The 21411-nt window shown below is 38.9% G+C and overlaps 1 protein-coding gene across 2 annotated transcripts in view; it reads left to right on the forward strand.

Moving 5' to 3' along the window:
* Positions 1-18228, forward strand: part of erap1b (endoplasmic reticulum aminopeptidase 1b) — a 126588-nt gene extending 108360 nt beyond the window's left edge. For both annotated transcript variants that reach the window (XM_039759249.1, XM_039759248.1), the window contains exons 15-19: positions 8348-8532; positions 13151-13312; positions 15756-15896; positions 17263-17344; positions 18026-18228. In XM_039759249.1, the coding sequence (XP_039615183.1) occupies positions 8348-8532; positions 13151-13312; positions 15756-15896; positions 17263-17344; positions 18026-18172 (717 nt within the window). In that variant the 3' untranslated portion in view covers positions 18173-18228. The remainder of the gene's footprint in view (positions 1-8347; positions 8533-13150; positions 13313-15755; positions 15897-17262; positions 17345-18025) is intronic.
* Positions 18229-21411: the final 3183 nt, after the last annotated feature.

Genomic DNA, 21411 nt, shown 5'->3' on the forward strand with positions numbered 1-21411 from the left:
CACAGTTACCAGTTATATGTTGTAAAAACAGTTAGGAGTAACCCCATGTAAGTTTATTTAGGAACAATCATAATTATTAGTAATGAGACCCACTACGGTTATGTCATCTGCAAACCTTAGGATTTTTGCAGATTCGTCCATGAATCTACAGTCATTTGTATAACATGAAAACAGGAATAACACAGCATTGGTGGGAGCCTATGCTAATTGAAATTGGATTTGACAGATGGGGTCCCAGTCTCACATACTGCTTCCTACCTATCAAGAAACTCATAATCCACTGGCAGACACCATATGGTACACCTAACTGGATTAGTTTACTCCGAAGCAACTCTGGAACAATGGCACTGAAGGCTGAGCAGAAATCCACAAACAAGACCTTCACATAGGTGTTAGGCAAGTCCAGGTGCGGAAGAATGAAGTGCATGGATAAATTAACTGTGATTTGCCCAATATGTGAACTGAAGTTGATCAAGGAGAGGGTCAGTGATAGATTTTAGGTAGGAAAGCATGAGACGTTTCAATAGGTCAAAGGAATTGGCCTATTGTCATTAAGTTCAGAGATTTTATCCTTCTTGGGTACTGGAATAATAGTGGCTACTTTAAAGCAGTCTTGATCTTAACCCAGTTTCATGGAAGTATTAAAAGTCAGTGAAGACAGGTGCTAACTGATCTGCACAATGTCTAAGGCCAGGTTTATACTTCATTTGATGCAATATGATATGTGCTCCAGTGGATGCTACTCCTATGCAAGCATTGTACAGTTTATACTTGCACACGTACTTTACGTAAATCAGGAAGATTCCACCAGGTGACAGTGCGAGATATCATTATGGTGAGAACAAGTTTGGCTTTGTTGTGTTCTGAATTGCCTGAAACATCCTTAAATTCTGAGGACACCTTGCCACAATATCTCTGAAAAGGATGAATGTTTAATGATTACATCCATCAATCCAGGGATGCACCCATTCCAACAAGCATCAGGTGCGAGGCTCTTAGTGTCACCAAATCCCCAAACCTTCATGTCTTTGGAAGGAAACGGACCAAACTGTGGAAATCCACCAGGAAAACATGAAAACTCCAGGCAGGGAACACCGGGGAAGTGACACCCTGCGAGGCAGCAGCACTACCGTTCTGCCACCGTATGGCCCCTACATGTGTAATTATTATTAGTATTCATTATTTAAATGAAGTTAATGACTTATCAGTAGAATGTAACATACATACTTTAATGCATTTCATCATGAAAGTGATATCAAGTATAAATCTAAGGATTCTAAATGTGCAGAGAGCTGGAATATCATAAATTTAATGTGTTCTCTGTTGCGATTGCTGCCTGCTGCTGCTGTCAGTGCAGAAGGAAGCCCCAAAAGCATGTAGTGATTAACAACTAGGTAGGTTTTAAGATGACATTTACAACGGTCTATTTCAATGATAAAATAAACTATGAGGTTAAAGTGAACATTTCAAGATTTAAACTGAAATTCCCACTTTAATCACAAAATATACCTTTTTACTGTGTCCCTGTTTTTTCTCTATGGCTCAAATACACTGCCATACATTCTGATGCTGTTGTGAAGGTGTAAAAAAAAAAGACAGCAAAGAAGATGGTATGTGAGACCTTTAAAATGTATCATCTCATTACAATAGGGAATATGCGACGGTTGAATATGAATGCATTTGTATGTTGGCATTTTGCTTCATCACATTGAACCATTCATCAAACATCAAAGCATGCACATCGATCGTGTACGATCCCCAAAGCAGTTTTCTGTCACATGTAGACAGTAAACAGAGACTCTGATATCACATTCCGACTTTTATCACACTGCGCCCCCCGACTTTTTTCTGGTACTGCAACTCGCATACACATCACATTAATTTCTGAGGACATGCTCAGAGGACACATCAAATGACGGCTGGGAATGCGTAGCAATCCATTATGCATGCATGTAAGCGTTCCGAGCGTGAAGTATAAATGGGATCTAAGAGTACCAGCTGAGACTCCATCACGACCTGCTGCTTTCCTGATATTCTGTTTCTTGAACAGTTTTTGTACTTCATCTTGTTTCACAGAAAGTATAGGGTGGAACAGAGAGGAATGACTGGGTGGGAAGGGATGTTGAAGAAGGGGAATCAGACTTCAATGAAGGGGGGATGGTGACACTGAAATAATTGTGAGAGGGAGAGAGGGGGACTATTGATATGGTAAGCAGAGGTTCAAGCAGGGTCTCATGACCCTATCAAACCGACAATAAAACTCATTTAGCTGATTAGCCAAAATGGGACAGAATGAGGCTTGGGAGTACTTCTGTCTGTAATTTGTAAGTTTTTTCAGAGAACTCCATACTGTCTCGCTGATACTGGTAAAGCCATTCTCCAGTTGACCTTTATAAGTGGCGTTTGCAGGTTTCAGAGCCTTTTTAAACTTCCACCTTGCAGATCGATATTTATCCCTATTCCCAGACTTGTATGCCTGGTCCTTAGAAGCTCTAAAAACCCCCAGCTCCTAGGTGAACAGCAGCTTGTTATCTCTGTATATTTTATTACACAGTTGGCAGGACATAAAAGATGGCCAGCCTGGATGGATTGGCATTTGTAATGCTGTTGGAAAATTGTGTTTTTACAGTATGCTAAATATGACTTGTAATATTTCATTTGTGTGTTTTACTTTAGATTTAGATAGTGGATCTTAAACTGTATGACCAACACTATGTCATAGAGCACATAAACTGACATTCTTTAATCAAAATGTTCTGTAACTGAAATAGCAAGCAGGTACCAATGACTTTATTAGATCATTAATGTCACATTTTGGAAGCAGTTAAAATACTGGGGTATATGCAAAATAGACAAGAATTATGAGAAATTAAGTATAAATTGTTAAAGACTGTCATTGTTAATTAGAATGTATATGTTTTGGCACTCGGCTGGGGGTGGCCTCCAGACCACGAGGGGGCGACCGCCCTGGTTGCTTTGGGGGCCACGGGTGCAGAGCTTTGAAGCTCAACCCTGTAGGGGCCCGTGGTCACCGGCAGGGGGCGCCCCAGTGCCTGGAGAGCCCTGGACCTCAGCACTTCCGCCACACCAGGAAGTGCTGAGGGAAAGAGGGGCAGGGACACCCGGAGTGCTTCTGGGGATACAGCTGGCACTTCTGCCACACTGGGGCGTGTCGGTGGAAGATTGCCGGAGCACACCTGGAGCACATCCAGGGGGACATAAAAGGGGCCGCCTCCCTTCATTCAGGGCTGGTGTTGGGTGGAAGAGGACGAGGTCTGGGAGAGGAAAGAGGCAGCCTGAAGAGAGGAAAGGCCTGGACTATTGGAGTGATTGGTGCTGCGGCACTGGATTGTGCACAATATAATTGTAAATAAACGTGTGTTGGACTTTAAAATGATGTTCGTCTGTCTGTGTCCGGGCTGCTTCCCACAATGTTTAAGTTTAGATAAAGTAACCAGTGCGTGTATGCTTGTAAGAATGTGTGAAATGGAGGCTTGGGGATCTAAGATTAACATGTTTTATGTCTAGCCAAAAGTAACTTTATTAATAATCAACCAGACCATGGGAAGTTAGCGGTTGTCCCGAATTTTGACTGATCTAATATCTTACGTAGGGAAATGTTTTATTGTGAAAAGGGGCAGTCAGCAAGACACTCTAAATTCACTTACAGACTGCCCCTTGTCTCCCAAGCATCATGCCTGGTTTAAGAAAACAACGACTACAACAAGCAATGCTTTAGCCACCTGAAACAAAGCTTGCTATGTGACCTTGATTTGAATCTTTCAGGTTGTATCTTTTCATATCTAACATTCACTCCAGGTTTCACCTTCAAATAAACATAATTAATAATTGAAACAGTTTTGAGTATTGCTTTGTTGAAGTTGTCCTGTTGTTTACTGACCTTTAGCAATGCCAGATGATTGTTAATGAAACAAACTGTGTCCATTTAGGTTACATACTGTCAGGGGTAGTGATTAGCCCTTGGCTTCTGTTAGATTGTGTAGCCCTTTCAGTGACAGTCATAAGGATCCAAAGGCCCAAAAAAAGTAGCCATTCCTGGCTTTTGCTAGGGTATTCTGAAGTGTAGCTCTTTCAGGGGAAGCAATCTGGAGATGGATCGACATGTGAGGATAATGGTGTCAAGACCCTGGTAAGATATCAAAGTTGAAGTAGCTAGCCTTTTGCCAGTGTTGAGATATTCTTGCTTTGTTTTTGAGCTTTATCAGTATTGGGTGAATGTTAAATAGGTACGTTTTGCAGGACAGATGTGTGAATTAAGGCTAACAGTTTAGGCTTTTCCAGGATTAACTTGTCAACCAGTATAAAAAGAACCTTAGAGGTTAAAGTGCCTTTCACAACACTTTTACGCCACAAAACAGCGTCCAGGCTGGGATAGCTTCTGTACCCTTTTCCATTTGGGAGGCCATTATAGCAGGAAACCTGGGGAAGACTTCTTCCAGGGAATATGTGTTCTTCCAATAAGCTGAGTGGCAGCATCCCTCTGACATGGCTCCTGCTTAGATGTCCACAGAGCTGCATAGTAGTTGTAGTTTTGGAGGGCAGGCCTGTTGGGATCCATGGGTGTCACTGTAAAGTAGCTGCTGGGAGGAGGATTCCCTGTTACATGAAGTTTCCTCCTGAACTGGAAGTACTTTCTGAGTGCAATGTTGTGGCACCAGAAATACGCCCAGGTCCAACATAAAAGAAGTCACTACACCTCACTCAGGTGAGTCAGAATCGACAGTGGAGCATACAATACTCACCTGGAGTACATGCAGAGGAAGAAAGCTTTGCTATTTTGTAAAGAGTATTATGCAGAAAGCATTGCTAGAAGGTATTTTGTTCAATAAGAAGCAGTCTGTCTGAACCCAGGATATGTTTCTCTATAGCTGTTGTCTAGGGTTGGGACCATTAACACCTTTTAGTGTCTCCATAGTTTGCATCACTGTGTTTTTCGTCATTTCAACCTACAGGTTTTCTACTGACCCAGTGCAGTATGCACTGACTCTTTTAAGCAACATTTTACATACTGTAACTTGAAAACACAAAACAAATGAGTATACACTCTCCTAAGTGCTTGGAAAATTACAGAAGAGGTAAAGTATGTAAATGAAACTTTTGTGATTAATTCATCTAACAGAGAACCTCATTATTTGAGGTTAAAAGTCTGCAAAGGTTTTGCCAAGTATGTAAGTTGAATTTGAGTCACTGTTCATCAGTATTAAAATGAACCCACACCCATGCAATCACTGGTTCTCAGTGTGATAAGTGGTCAGTGGTGTTGTGCAGGTTTTAAATAAATAATCAAGTCCTGAGAATGTTCAAGCTCAGAACAGGTGCTGGTGGGCACATGATGGCATTGCTCCGGGGTTGATTGCAGTGCCCGGCTGATCGCGCACTCATGTGCAATCTTGGAGTGGGTGGAGGACAGTATAAAGAAGCCTGCATGGCAGACAGACAGGGAGAGAAACAAAAAGGGAGAACAAACGAGAAAAAAGGGAGAGCCCATGTGAAAAAAGAATAGAGGTAGGTGATCGGGAGCGAGCCTCAAGGTGGGGAGCCTGAGGCTGAAGAAGGATGCTCCTATTGAACAATGATAGGGAGTAGGAGAGGCCCGTTGTGCAGTATTTTCCTTAGACGGCGAAGGACTGGTGGTGGGAGATGTATGAGCGGCTCAGCGCAGCACCCAATGAATGAAGAAGGCCTGGCCATGGGCACCAGAGCTATAAATTAAAGGTTAAGTGCATCTGTTGATGGGTATCTCCTCTTACTTCAAGGTCTGGATAAGTGGAGGAGACACCAGGTTTTAGAGGTGAGCATTGGGGCTCAAATTCTGGTAAAAGAACAATCTCTAGAATTTAATCTTGTTTTATCAGATTGTTTATCTAGATTTTTTTAACCTCCATAGATTTCATCAGTGGATTATTTATTTCTTAAAAGAATATTTTGATACAGTGCACTTTAATTTCAACACTGCTTGAAGTTTGATTGTCTTTAATAAAAGCACTTGACACTTTTGCATGTACCCCTTGCTGTAAATGTGTGTCCTCATTTGTTCAGCTCATCTTGGTTCATGACCATCAATGGTACCGGGTTGAAGAGGCTTTCAGTAGGGAACGTGGAGCTGATCCAGACCGTTATACTCGGTGATTAATAGGTACAAAGTGTGAGCAATTTTGCTTAATTGAACAACTACTTGAATGTTTAACAATTACATACACAATATCTAGAAATGTGTGTACTGGTGTTCCAAATTTTGGGATTGTCTATCATTCTTTTGTCAAGGAACCATTTAATTGTTTTAAAAATAATAACCAAGGTATTATTGATGGTGCAAATGGCTATTACTGCTTAAAAAGACCAATGTATAATTTACTATTCACGTATGACTGCAAAATTCAGCTATTACTCTAGTATAACCTCTCTTAGTTCATGCCTAATACATCTTATTTAAATTCTGATTGGTTATTAGAGAAACTTTTGCAATTGTGTTAGCACAACTGAAACTTTTTATTCTATTTAATAAAGTTAGTCAATTTTCTTTTCTTGGATTGCAAGGCACTGGCTTCCTAAATTTCAATTTTGGACAGCTATCTCAAAAAAAAATAAAAAAAAGGAAAAAAAAAAAGTTTTTTATTTTGTGAAGTAAAGGTTATTCCATGTGACAGACTGCCAAAAACTAAAGATTTCATAAAAATTTGTGGAGTACTGTCGAGAGAAAAAGGCAAACTGGATTTAAACCAGGATAGTAGTACAAGGCCTAGATGCACAGGTGACCAAGAGGATAAGAGTCTATAGTCTGGGAAACAAACAACTTACAGGCCCTCAGTTGGCTGCCTCCTTGAGAAGGGTTAGGTTGCAGGCTTCCAGCGACATACTACTCAATGGCTGCTCCAGCTACAGCCCTGTGTTGTCGTTCAGGTGTCTGTGGCTGGAAGTGGAAGTGACATTAATGTTCAGCACCCTCAAATACCATTCCTTCTTTGTTAAACTATTTGCCAATCATTTGGAGAATGTGTGTCACCACAATATTCCATCTCTAAACCTATAATTGTAAGAATAAAACTGTTAAAGTATCTAAGTAAAATATTATTGCATGTCTATTAAATTGGGGTATCCTTTCATGGAAATGATCACTGTTCTGACCACAGTTGACCACAGTTCTTGTATGATTAGGAGGTTGCATGGAGAACATTTATATATAATGCTTCCCATGATCATCATGTAGGTACCCTTTTATCTTTTGTTTCATTCACATTCAAAATGTTATCTTCAAGGTATATAAACTCCAGGGTCTGTTTCATTGTGGTGCACGTCAGTCTCTGTGTACATGCATCAGCCCTGGAAATCACGTTTTGCAAGTGTGATAGGAGTTGCCTTAGGCTTTTGTTGCAGCGTTATTGCTTAATGTATACTGTCTGTTGTTTACTGCTCTGTGTCATAAGGGTGGATGTCAGTGGGGAATAGGGGTCCTTGTTTTTATTATTGATTCATTGTCAGCTGGAGCTTATATCAGCAAATATTTATTTTTGTGTATCCTACTTATTTTCTTGTAAAACTTCAATAAAAACATGATCACGAAAAAAGTATTATTTTGCATACTTCAAATGTTGACTTTTGTGATGTGGTTGAAGAGATAATGTCCTTCTGACAACACCTTCCATGCATTGTTTGGTAGTAATGCTGTCCTACCACTTCAGTGTCTGCTAAAATTTTCAACATTTGCTTTTCAAGTTTCTTTTATGTGACTGACCAGCTTATAACTAGCTTTATTGCAGATTTTTTTTTTTGCATGTCCTATACAAGTATATTGTATTGATTTCAGTAGTTATCGTTAACTTCCCTTTCTTAGTGAAGTATCTTCTAGTGGAAATTTCATATTGGATGTATTTAGTTATATTTTTATATTCATCCAGTTGTTTGCAAAAGTTAATCATCTTGATTTTGAAATGCTTAGAACAGGTACTACATTTTAGGGTCAGTGTATTTTTTCAGTTCTGAAAGTACCCTGATGTAGCAAAAGACTAAGAAGTAAATGAAGTTTTTTTCACTTAAAAAGGGAAACTCTTTGATAAACTGAAAGTACATACCACATTATTTTACATTGTTTTCACCCTGTGAAGTTCAATGGGTAAATGATAATTGGACATTGATATTTAGAGAAATATGTTATCTTTTATTTGGTAATCTACAGCAGTTATGAACTTCTTTTTACTTAGATGTTCACTGAAATATGGGATATACTGTATGCCTGTAAACTTTAGTAGACATTTTGGGTGAATGTGCCATATGCTTTTTTTGTTTGTAACGGAAGCAGTCTTTAAAGTTGTTTTTTTTTTTTTGGTAGAAGTATATAGTCAACCTCTTTCAGGACCTGATTGACAAGCAGTCATGGACCAATGACGGATCCGTTTCTGAGAGGCTGCTACGCAGCTCTTTGCTTATGTTTGCCTGTGTTCGCCAGTACAAACCATGTGTGGAGAAAGCACAGAGTTTGTTTCAAAATTGGAAGGAATCTGGAGGCAATATGAGGTGAGTAACTGGATAAATATTTTGGTTGCTTAAAAAAATGCTAATTGCAGGAATGGCACTGAAGTTCTTTTCTAGGTAAATAAAACATTTGAGATGAATTTAATGAGAGTTAATTATTTTTTTCTAATATTACCAGGGTATGGTGGGTCACTATTTGTTATGTTTTTCTAAGTCAGTGATCAGGTAGTTTTTTGCAGCTAAGTTTATTAAAGATGTCATGAAGCAGAGCACAGTGTTTTGCATTGCCTAAAAGCTCAATAATCGAATTTGTTGGTTCGAATCCCAGCTTGAACAAATTGTGTGTCTATAGTTTGCACATTCTCTGGTGTTTACATGGCTTTTTCTCCAGATATTCTTGTTTTCTTTGTAACCCAAACTTGTACTATTTATGGAAATTGACCATGTATTAGTCAGAATCAAATCAAATAAAATCTTTGTGTTTATCACATACAGTTGCATACCCAGTACAATATATAGTGAAATGCTTAGTTGCTAAACTCCAAGACTGCATAAAAATGGAAAATAAAAAGGCAACAAGCAATAATGCACTACTTTTTAAAAGTATTAATAAAAATCATTGTTAGATGTCAGCAATATTTATTAATATTAGTATTACAAAATATGTGATAAATAAAAAACTTAATGAACAGGACTTTAGGAAGCGGTACCATTTACCTGACCACAAAACAGAAAAGAGGCCCATTGTTGGGATGGCTGGTATCACTAATAATGTTCTTTGACCTGGTCAGACTTCACTTGGTACAGTTGACCAAGAAGGGAGAGAGTGTACACCAAGAGATTTGTTCTGGTGACCGCACCACTCTCTGTGGAGCCTTGTGGTCTTGGGTGTGTGCTGTTTCCAAACCAGGAAGAAATGCTTCCTTTCAGGTTACTTTCTATGGTGGCAGTGTGGAAGTTGTTTAGTTATTGGGAGGGCAGCCTAAAATCCCTAAGGGATATGAGATGATAAAGAAATTGTCTTCACCCAGCTTTCAACATGCATGGACTATCGTAGTTTATGCAAAGATGGAAAATAATCCAAGTGTAATGGGGCTGCAGTGAGTTACCAAAAAAGAAGTAAGCAATTCAATCAGGATGTCACTTTGTGCCTGTGAACCTTGTTATTAATGTTTGTCCATGTTTGGATTTTGCCAGGTGTCTAGTATGCCTATGAACTCAGCTGCAGTGTTTTTTCCAATACTCTGTTATTCCCCAGCAATACCCTACTTTTGACTTTGTAACCCTGACCATGTTTGAATCTTTTGTCATATTTATTAGTCTTTGATGCTTATAGGGCAAACTTTTCTGAAAGATAAACCACACCTGAAAGAAAAAAGCTATCTGCAAATTCAGGTCAGGTCAGTTTGGGGAGCATGCACTAGTACAGCACATTGCTGCATCCACCACATAACAAAAGAGCTCAGGGTCCTGGTTGGCAACCCCCCAGGCAAACACGCGGTCTAATCATACCCCCCTGAAATGACAATCTATCAGCTGCAGCCTGGTGTTATGTGGGCATTCCCTTGGCCTGGTCCAGCCCCTCTGGTCGACAATGAGGATCCTGTGAGCCGGATTACCCTCAGGGAATTGCGCCACATGGTCGTAGTGCAGCAACTGATTCTCCCTTACAATGCAGGTAATGCACTTCATTTGGGACTCCATGAGCAACTGGTCGTTCAACACAAAGTCAAACCAGTGGTACCCAACTATTCTCTGAAGAGACACAGTACCGAAGGAGCCCAGTGTTCGTCTCAGGTCACTGGATAGCATTTGTGTTTCACAACTATATAGCAAAACAGGAAGCACCAAATGCTTGGACCTTTGCAAAGATATTGGGAGCACCACACACCCATTTCCAGCAATCTCATAACCCCCCATGCTCTCCCAGTTCATTTACTGACTTCATAGGTAGCAATGAGCAAAGTAGGAGCAAGAACACATCCCTGACGAACCCCAGAATCAACTGGGAAAAATGCAGAGGTCTGCCTCCACTCTGCACTGCGCTCACTGTACCAGTGTACAGGCTGGCCATGATATGCAGTATTTTTGAGGGGATTCCACAAAGTTCCCACAGGGTAACTCGATCAACTGAGTTCAACAGTTTACGAAAATTGTGAAAGGCTGCAAAGAAACTGCCGATATTCGTGTCTGCACTCCATGAGAACCCTCAGTGCCAGGATGTGGTCGATGGTAGACTTCTTAGGCATAAAACCAGACTGCTCCAGTCACTGGTAGGTGAGCAAGTGATCACAGATCCTATTGAGGATGACCCTAGAAAGGACCTTACCCGGCACTGACAGCAGTGGTATCTCCCTGTAGTTGCTGCAATCCAGGGGATCACCCTTCCCTTTCCAGACAGGTATGACAAGTCATGTTTTTCCAGCCAGTTGGGATGATGCCTTACCACCAGCCTGGAGAAGTTCACCCCAGATACCACAGATCCCTGTAGCCTTCCCTACCCTTAGGTGGTTCACCGACTGTGCCATCTCAGTGAGACTGGGTAGTTCACAGTTAATTGAAGGTTCAGCCTCAAGAACTGTAGACCCAGAGATGTCCAGTGTCTTAGCCGGAGGATCAGCTTTAAATAGCTGCTTAAAGTAGCCACCCCAGCGAGTCACAATTGGAGTGTCATCTGTAAGGACCGTTCCATCACCTGCCCTAACTACGAATCTCAGAGGAACAAATTCGGATGTGTGTAATGGTTCGATTCCTCATTAGAAACAGCCTGACCTTGGAGTCTGGCCAGCTCCAGCCTCATTCTTCTAGTAGGTGGTAGCCTACTGGATCTAAGCTGGATCTTCAGAATAGCAACAAGTCTGTGGTCAGAATTTACAAACAAGACACTTGGGTTGACCCTGCAGTTCTATAGGAGCTTCCAGCATCTTCCCACGAGGATATGATTGATCTCCTTCACTGCACAACTGGTATTGGAGTACCAAGTCCAGTGATGCGGCTCAGTGGGTTGGAACCAGGATCCATTTATCCACAACCCCATACCTTTTACAAAATCAAGGAACATTGAGCTACTTTTACCACATTTGCCAGACCCATGGAGACTGAGACAATTCTCATAGCCAGCCCTGTCAGTGCCAGTGGTCGCATTGAAGTCATTCATGACCAGAGGAGTGTCACCTCACGGGCCACCATCAAACACTGAGCGAAGTTGTGAATAAAATGTCTCCCTCACCGAAACATCACTCACCACGATCGGAGCATACATTGAAACAACAGACAAGGCACTCAGATAGTGCCTTAATCTGAGTGTCATAATATGCTTGTTGAAAGGAACAACATCAGACACCATCAGAAGGAGACAATCTGCAACAGCTACTCCCTGATTATGCCAGCCATCAGAGTAACCAGACCAATGAAAGATGTACCCCCCTACAGAGACTTGGCCAGTCCCCGGTCTGAACACCTCAGAGAGTGCTGTCATTGAAATGCAAAGTTTACGAAGCTCCTCCGATAGCAGTGAAAGATGATGATCATGGTGTAAAGATAAGATGTTCCACACGCCTACCCGGATGGGCCACCTCAAATTGGGACCTGAGTGCTGCAGTTGACTTGCCAACGGTTTTGATTGTTCTGGGGATGACATTTCTGAGGGCTTTCTCCCATCCCCTTCATAATGCAAGTGCAGGAGAGCTACTCCCACAAAGAGCAGAAGGGAGTCTGTCATTTCGGAGCTGTGTGTAGTTTTTACAGTGGCTGAGGTGCCAATCCTGCCACCAGCCCCCAAGATTTCCTTGCAAGTTGGATGGTCTGCAAATTATCTCTCCTTTTTCACCTTTACAGGGGATCTATTCATATTTATAAGTAAGAAACATGTAGCGATATTATTAAATGACTGTGGAACAGCATCACAGAATTTAAACGGAAAGTCTTTCATTATCAATGGGCAATTCGTATATGAGAACACTCCTAGTGAACTAACAAAGAATCCAAAGACTTTCTTGTTAGCCATTTTTATTCTTGTTGGTTGAATATAGGAAATGAAAGTTGTATCCAAAGTGCCACTGTCCACTAAATAAACATTCTAAAAAGTTTGTTTTTCTTGACTTGTTTATTGTTGTAAACCCATGAATTCAACAGCACATTAAACAGCAAATGAAATAATTCACTCGGAAAGCTGTAGACAACAGCACAGTCAACAAGTAGTTTGTTAGCCAGTTGTACTTTGTTGAGATTTAAAATTCAGAACAATGTTGTTTTGGAAAAAGTTATGTGAATAGGATAGATGAGCTTTGTTGGGATGAATGCCCTGTTCTCATCACTATTATTTTAGTGTTGTAATGTTAATATGCTACAGATAAGCTTGTATGTACTGCCTGCCAAGTAATCAGTGGTTGGCCTATTTCCTGATTGTAGACTTTGTTTTTGCTTATGCATTAATTTAACGACTAGATGTGTATAACAGAGAAGAAAGAGTGTGCCCACTAGATTATAGTACTCCACACAATCCTTTTAGGTACTCATTATAGTGTAGAATTTCTTTGTCTGATTGCTAAACAACATAACAACACTGCATAAAAATCATTATATGAAAGCAGACCCAAATAATGTTGGCCAGTTATATATTCTGAACCTTTCCCTTGGTTATATTTTTATTTTCTTTCAGTTTGCCAAGTGACGTTGCTCTGGCAGTGTACAGCATTGGAGCTCAGGATCCTGAAGGATGGGACTTCCTTTTCGAGAAATATCAGCAGTCACTGTTTACCTCAGTTAAAAGCCAAATAAAAATTGCTCTTTGCATCAGTAGACTAACCAAAAAACTTAAGTGGTAAGTTAACCTGTGGTAAATCTGTCACAGCATAGATCCTGAAGTGCTATATCTTTACTGTTTCTCTATGTGAACAGGCCTAAGATATAATTACGTATTTAGAAAGATATTTTCAAATACTCAGTTATTTTACGCTTGTTGATTACTGATTTAACTGACAAGAGAGATGGAGAACACAAGCCCCTTGTCCTAAGAGTTATTGTTTGAATAGTATGCCTTGTGGTAGGTGGCAACTGCCAGGTAAGTTTCAGTTGTATATCATGCACCCCTATACATGCAGATGGAAATTGGAAGTGATAATGAATCAAGGAAACTTTCTTGATTACAAAAATATTGCAACTGCCTCTTAAGGTGATGTAGATTGCTTGATGACTTGTGTGCATTTTGATGGGTCTCTCTGTAGACAGATGGAAAAACAGCTTGATATCTCCCATTGACTCTACCATGAAACACCAGATAAGAGAAGTCTGTTGTCCACAAAATTTCACATTGCTTAAACCATCCCACCACATCTAAAGGAGACTGCAACTCTTTTTGCAAATTTTGTACAGCAAATAGGTGTGAGCTCCAGACAAATGTATTATTCAGGCATATCCTGTATGTTTTTCCAACATACACGGCAGGTAAGAGCTCTCTCTCTGCAATCAGTATTAGTTCATGTTGTCACCTCACCAGTGAAAGCTGAAATAAGGACTGTTGACTGCCACTGAAAATGTTTTATACTTTTTAAATGATTACCAAGAAAGAGAATGTAAAAAATTTGTGGTGTTAAGAAGTATAGTGTCATAAAAGTGTAGACAGTAACAAGGGCAGCCTGGAATGACATAATATAATAATAATAATCATAAGTAATCTACTAATGTTTTAAGAAGATGTAATGGAAGCACAAAATAATTCCACAGGCTCTCCTTCATTCGATTTAATTATTTGCATTCATCCTTCAACATTTCCTCATTTGCTTTCATCATCATTCATTGGAGCTATCTAAAATATTTTCCATGTGCCTTCCCATGAACTGGTAACAATGTCTGAAATGCATCAGAGCACATTACAATATGCATAATACTTATTATTATTACATTTTCCAATATTTGCTTTAGGGCTAGGCAAATCTGCCATTCCCAATGCTCACACACCAAGAAAACAATAGTAAAGTTAAGCACAACTAGGTTTAAACAGTTATATTATTGTACATGTACAATACAAAACATGACAGCCGCTTGAAAATCTAGACATACTGTATAGCCCAACTCATAAATCATTTCATAGTATTTTTGTTCTTTTTTTTTTTTCGCCTTATACAATTTCTTGTATTAGGGATTTGTTAGTTTCCGCATACCCCTTGGTGTCAGAGCGCAGGGTCAGCCATTGTACAGCACTCCTGGAACAATTACAGGTTAAGGGCCTTGCTCAAAAGCCCAGCAGAGTAGGATCTCTTTTGGCAGTGACGGGGATTCGAACCGACAACGTTTGGGTGTCACAAGAATGAGACATACTCAGATAAAGGTTTGGGGCAGCCACCCGTATAATCTGGTATCCTGGCTGCAAAATCGTTTTATAGAAATACAGAGCACTGAAGTGCATACAACCGAGTCCAAAACAAGACTGAGGGAAAAGGGAAAAAGGGCAGGCTTTTAAAGGGGAAGACAGGAAGTGAGGTCATAAGGATCGGGCACGTGTTCAGCATTCATTGAATCAAGCCCGGACGTGACATCAGAGGGGCCACAGCTGGTAAGGTCCGTTTCCATTGGTTCGGTCCCGGAAGTGATGTCAAGAGAGCCAGGTGGAATCTCCCAAGAATGGTCTACAGGGAAGGGAGAAAAAGAGTCAGTGCACTCTGCCACATCCCGGCATGCCTCCGAACTGCCTTCACTCAAGCCCTTTAGCTGCCTCCCATGCGCACGTGTGTGACAGGGATACCAGCACAGATCCTTAGCCTCAGAGCCACCACTCTGCCCTAACACCTGTCTCATATAATACGTGTATTGTACACTATCTCAAATACTCAGCACTGTAAGAATGAACAGTATTTAAAATAGGTTAGGTTCCTACCTGTTTATTTTATTACAGTGACTTCCAGAAGCATGCTTCCATTCTTGAAATTACATTAAGCATCCTTCTCATCATCAGTCCTGACACAAACTGTCAAATGAACAGTGTACCATATAGATAGTATACAATAATATATTGGTGCTACACATTACATATATGTGGTTATGCTGTTAATAGTAGGAATATCTATAAATATTGGAGGTAGTTATGGGGTATTGAATTTACTATTTTTATTACAGTGCACATATTATAGATAAATAAAACAAACAGTATTACATTGTCTGATTTTACCTATTTTGAGGGATTTTATTTAGAGTTTATCTGTCATTTATCTGTCATTCCAACTCATGAACTTAACGTGGTTTGGTTTTTTTTTGGCTTCTACATTTAGGTTAATGGAACAAAGCCTACAAGGAGATGTTGTGAAAACTCAAGATCTTCCTTATGTTGTTGTCTTTGTCAGTAAAAACCCTTCTGGATATAAACATGCATGGGAGTTCTTGAGGACTAATTGGGCTCAACTTGTGAAAAAGTAAGTTATGCTTTCTTTAACATTTATAAGTTCTCTTTCTAATGGTGGTTGTAGTTGATATATCAAGATTTTATAAATTACATTCCAGATCATGTATACTGTAGGAATCTTTTGCTGACATTAATCCAATTAGCTTTATGTTTATGTTTTTATGTTCCTTTTTTTTTTATGTTTTTTATGTTTTTATGTTCCTGAATATATTAGCTGCATTAGGTAAAGATACCCATGGAGCCCAAGGATCCAATAAAAGATCTATAGGATCTTACTCTTGAAAGGCAAAGATCAGAAAAGCGATACACTGTAAAACATTTCAAAGGTATTAAAGGCATAATGTTGCACTGTGAAGTCCATCTTTAAGCATGGAGGGAAGCAGACACCACCAGGATATTGTAAAGATGAACATACCTCTATATAATTGATGATGGGGCAAAGAAAATGCTCTTCAGAAAGGCTTTAAAAAAGACCAGTTCTGATAGAATTCATAATAATAATTGGCCATTCTCTTATATTACAACAATTTATAACAATTACTGTATTCTTCACAAGTTGTATTAAGTATTTTAGGGTGGCAGGATTGTGGCCACTATACTATAATAATACTATACTGTAAGGAAGCATCTTTAGTCACCTAAAACATGCAGGGATATGTCTTATAGTCAAATATTTGCTTATCACCCAAAGAATACAGTACTTACTGTGTCCGTCAGTCTTGGTGGTGGCAGCATCATGTAGTTGTGACAGAAACGCTGGCCAATATACAGGAAAAACTGAATCGATCTGAATATTAAAATGTTTGGACATGAAGCCTTCTGTCTTCTGCCAAAAAGGTAAGACACAATGCCTAATTCACCTTTTAGAGCTGTAAATATCTGAAGTACTTAATGACTTAAAAAAAGATCAATGCCCTGCATTGGCTGACTTAGAGCCCACTCTATGGACTTACCAAGAAAGATCAGGACATTCCCTCTCAGTTTGACTGAGTGCAGGGAAATTACAAAACCCAAGTGTTCTAAGTTGATAGACAGTGTTTCAAACAAAGTTGCCACTGTAATGAAAAGCAAGTGTTTTATAATTTTCTTAAAAATAATCCATTTGGTTTTCACTTAAATGTTTAAGTAGAAAATTGTATGGAAGGCAAAAAACTGTAAATTTGCTCTTAAATATCATCTTTATATGCCCTTTCCAGAGACAAGAGAGCATGATATCCGCTATTTTATTTTTTGCACTATTTTATAAAATATTAGTATGGCATATTCTGTTCAGTTACAGGTGCAGACTTACGGTATATACAGTTATTTAACATTGATTTACAGAGCCAGAGAATATGATAATTGTCATTGCTTTTTGTTAATTTGTCCCTTTTAAGGTTTGATCTTGGTTCCAATTCGATTGCACACATGGTGACTGGAGTAACTAACCAGTACTCAACCAAGGAGATGCTTGAGGAGGTTGGTGTTCATGGTCATTGAACTGTTTCTTTTTAAAAAGTTACATTTATGTTCTTATTTGGGAGTGATTTTAATCTCCCACAAAACCAAAGTAATTATAATTTTAAAATAACTAGTATTTGCATGAATTATTGCATTGCTGAAGATTTTTACAAGTGCATGGTTCTTCCCTTTTATGGATTCAGCAATTAAAACCTTTAGCTTATTAAATTTAAATCTTCATAACTTTGCATGCAACTAAAACATTGAGGCTTTTTTATCATAATTTAAATTTGATTCTTGAGCTACAGGGCTTTAAGATGAACTTTAAATGAAGTGTAGTTTTTCAGCAGAAAGAATGTACTTTTTATTAAGGATGTTAACCAAAACCAATGTCAAATTACCAAAGTAGATTTTATTTTCTGAAATTGTAATTCCTGAATGATTTATCCTTTGTGTTATAAAGTGGAAAACAGCCTCCACTCTGATCAAGAGCACTGTAAACGTCATAGAGAATAGTCATGTATTTTTCATTATGCATTTCAAAGTCATTTATACCTCTTTTTTTTAATTAAATGTCCAGAGTAGACCTTAGTGTCAAGGAGTAAATGGAGGGCAAAACAAACAAAAAGTTGGGTGACCGAGTGGTCTCCATCATGTGTGAAGAGGATACTAGTGCACTGTGTTATTTGTTTTTAACAGGTAAAGTTATTCTTCAAATCACTGGGAGATAATGGATCCCAGTTACGGTGTGTCCAGCAAGCACTGGAGACAATCGAAGAGAACAAACGCTGGATGGACAAATATTTTGAGAATATTAGAGTATGGCTCAAGCAAAATGTTTTGTAGTGTTGAATTGTTCAAATGAACTCTGCTTCTTAAATAAACTGTTGTTTCACAATAAACCTGAGCATTTTATTTCCAGATAATAATATTCACGGTTAAGCTACAGTGCAGTGTATGACATTTGTGTAGGTAATTTACTTTTAACAATCAAAAAATGATTTGATATTTCATCCCAAACAACACAATGAAATCATAAATCATGAACTGCTCTTTGAAATGCCCATCTTAACACGATTACTTGTTATAACAGTCATCACATAGATTTGTAGACAAATTCTTTATACTATAGTGATCATATAAAGAATTGTATATAAAGAATGGCAGACAGTGTGGCACAGTGGTCACCTGCCTGTGTTTCAATTGGAAAAAGAGATGAAATGTAACCAATTGTATCTCTAATGTTGTAAGTTGCTTTGGATAAAGGTGTTGGCCAAATGTAAATTGTGAATTCCTGATGTGTGAATACCAGAGGTGGGTAGAGTGGCCAAAAATTGTACTCAAGTAAGAGTAGCGTTACTTCAAAATAATATTACTCAAGTAGAAGTAAAAAGTATTTGGTGAAAAGACTACTCAAGTACTGAGTAACTGTTTGATCATAATAAATTATTTATTTTTTAGAAATGTTGTAATAAGACAGACAAAAATATAAAATAATGTACAAATTCTGCTATTTCTAAATAATAAAATCAAAAGTGAGTAAAAATAAATAACATCTTTACAAAATAAAGATGCACAAATAACACAAAGTTCTAAATCTCAGTTTTTCACAACAAAGTTTTTGAAGCCAATTCCTACAGTAGGTAGCATGTATGTTTGAACAGTACAAACTACTTACAGTGACAAGATATACGGTACACTGACAGTATAATACTAACATTACTCAAAGTTATTGGCTGCTTTTACATGCATTTTTATTACTATTTAATTTAATATTGTTTTTGTATCAGTATACTTTTGCTGGATTATGTGAATTTCCCCTTGGGATGGATGGATGGATAGATAGATAGATAGATACTTTATCTATCTATAATACTGCATATTCACTTGCCCTCCAAATAGCAGAGCTGATAATAAATAACATTAGAGAAAGGCAGGTTAAAGTCATTTTCAGACTTCATGACTCAAAATGGATACATTGATCCATGGAGATTTCATAATCCACAAGCCAGAGAATATTCTTTTTTTTCCCATGTTCATCACACATATTCTCGTATAGACTATTTTTTTATTAATGACTCTTTAATTTCAAAAATCCATAATTCTGAGTATCTCCCAATTGTTATCTCAGATCATGCGCCTTTGGCTATAGACATCGCTTTGTCCACCTACCATACAGCTCGACCCACTTGGAGGCTCAATTCCTTGCTTCTCTCAGACCCGGCCTTTTGTGAATATATTTCTGTTTCCATTGATGACTTTTTAATTACGAATAGGTCAGATACCATCTCAAATTCTTTATTATGGGAGACTCTTAAGGCTTATCTAAGAGGCCAGATTATCTCATACGCATCTCATCTGTCCAGATCTAAGAAATCCAGACTAAAAGACCTATCTACAGAAATTCTTAAACTTGATCACCAGTATGCCCTGAAGCCTTCTCCAGAAATATATAAGCAGCGTCTTAACTTGCAACTTGAGTTTGACTTGATGTGAACAAGTGAGGTGGAGCAGCTGTTATTACAGTCTCATGGTAACTATTATGAATACGGGAAGAAAGCTTCTCGTTTGTTAGCTCATCAACTAAGGCATCATAATGCTGCCCGTCACATTATGCACATAAAAAATACATCAGGTACTTTGACGTCTGACCCAATTGAAATTAACTCTGTCTTTAAGGCATTTTATACCAGTCTTTACACCTCAGAGTTTCCTCCCAACTCAGGAAATATGCAGCAGTTTCTTGACAGTTTAGTTATCCCCACAGTTGAGGCAGTTAAAGCAGTAGAAATTGATGCCCCCCTTAATTTGGATGAGGTCATATTTTCGATTAAATCCTTACAATCGGGTAAATCCCCTGGTCCTGACGGATTCTCTTCAGATTTTTATAAGAAATTTTATCCCAAATTAGCCCCATTACTCTTGTCTGTCTTTGAGGAATCATTAGAGCAAGGTTCTCTCCCCATGACGCTGAGACAGGCCTCTATCTCACTATTACTTAAGGAAGGGAAGGATCCGACTTTTTGTACTTCTTACAGACCCATAAGCCTTCTTAACGTGGATGTGAAAATTCTGGCCAAGCTGTTAGCTTCTCGATAGAAGGAGTCCTCCCATCTATTATTTCAGATGAGCAGACAGGTTTTATCAAAGGAAGACACTCCTTTTTTAATATTCGCACCCTCTTTAATATATTGTACTCCAAACATCATAGTATTCTCCCTGAAGTGGTCATTTCATTGGATGCTGAAAAGGCATTTGATAGAGTGGAGTGGGAGTACCTCATTGCAGTCCTGAAAAATTTGGCTTTGGCGATAGATTTATTTCTTGGATTCGTCTCTTGTATACTTCCCCCCTAGCTTCTGTTTGTACCAATAACATAAAATCTGACTTTTTTCCTCTATTGCGTGGCACGCGTCAAGGCTGTCCTCTCTCCCCTTACTTTTGCTTTAGCTATAGAGCCACTTTCGATAGCTCTCAGGACTTCCTCTTTGTTCCAAGGCGTGACTCGTGGAAATATAGAACACAGGGTGGCCTTGTATGCAGATGATTTACTTCTGTATCTCACAAACCCGACTAATTCCCTAGCACATGTTATGGAAATACTAAAAGATTTTGGTTTCTTCTCTGGATATAGACTTAACATTCAAAAGAGTGAATGCTTGCCTATAAACAAAGCTGCGCAGCTCAAACAGACTGACCTTCCCTTCCACCTGAGTTATACTGGTTTCAAGTATCTGGGAGTGAATGTGACTAGCTCACCTAAGGCTCTACGGGCTGCTAATTTCACTCCTCTACTGTCTCATGTAAGGTCAGCTTTTCAAAGATGGGCTAATTTGCCGGTATCTCTGTTGGGCAGGGTTAATGTAGTTAAAATGAATGTTTTACCCAAATTTTTGTACCTTTTCCAGTGCATTCCTTTGTTCTTACCCAAATCTTTTTTTTAAATCTATTGATCAAATGATCTCCTCATTCATATGGAGAGGTAAGTCTCCCAAAATTCGCAAGCCATTATTACAAAAGTGCCGACTCAGTGGAGGTCTGTCTTTACCCAATTTGATGTTTTATTATTGGGCAGCTAACATCCA

The sequence above is a fragment of the Polypterus senegalus genome, chromosome 7 (genome assembly GCF_016835505.1).
Source record: "Polypterus senegalus isolate Bchr_013 chromosome 7, ASM1683550v1, whole genome shotgun sequence".
Lineage (NCBI taxonomy): Eukaryota > Metazoa > Chordata > Cladistia > Polypteriformes > Polypteridae > Polypterus > Polypterus senegalus.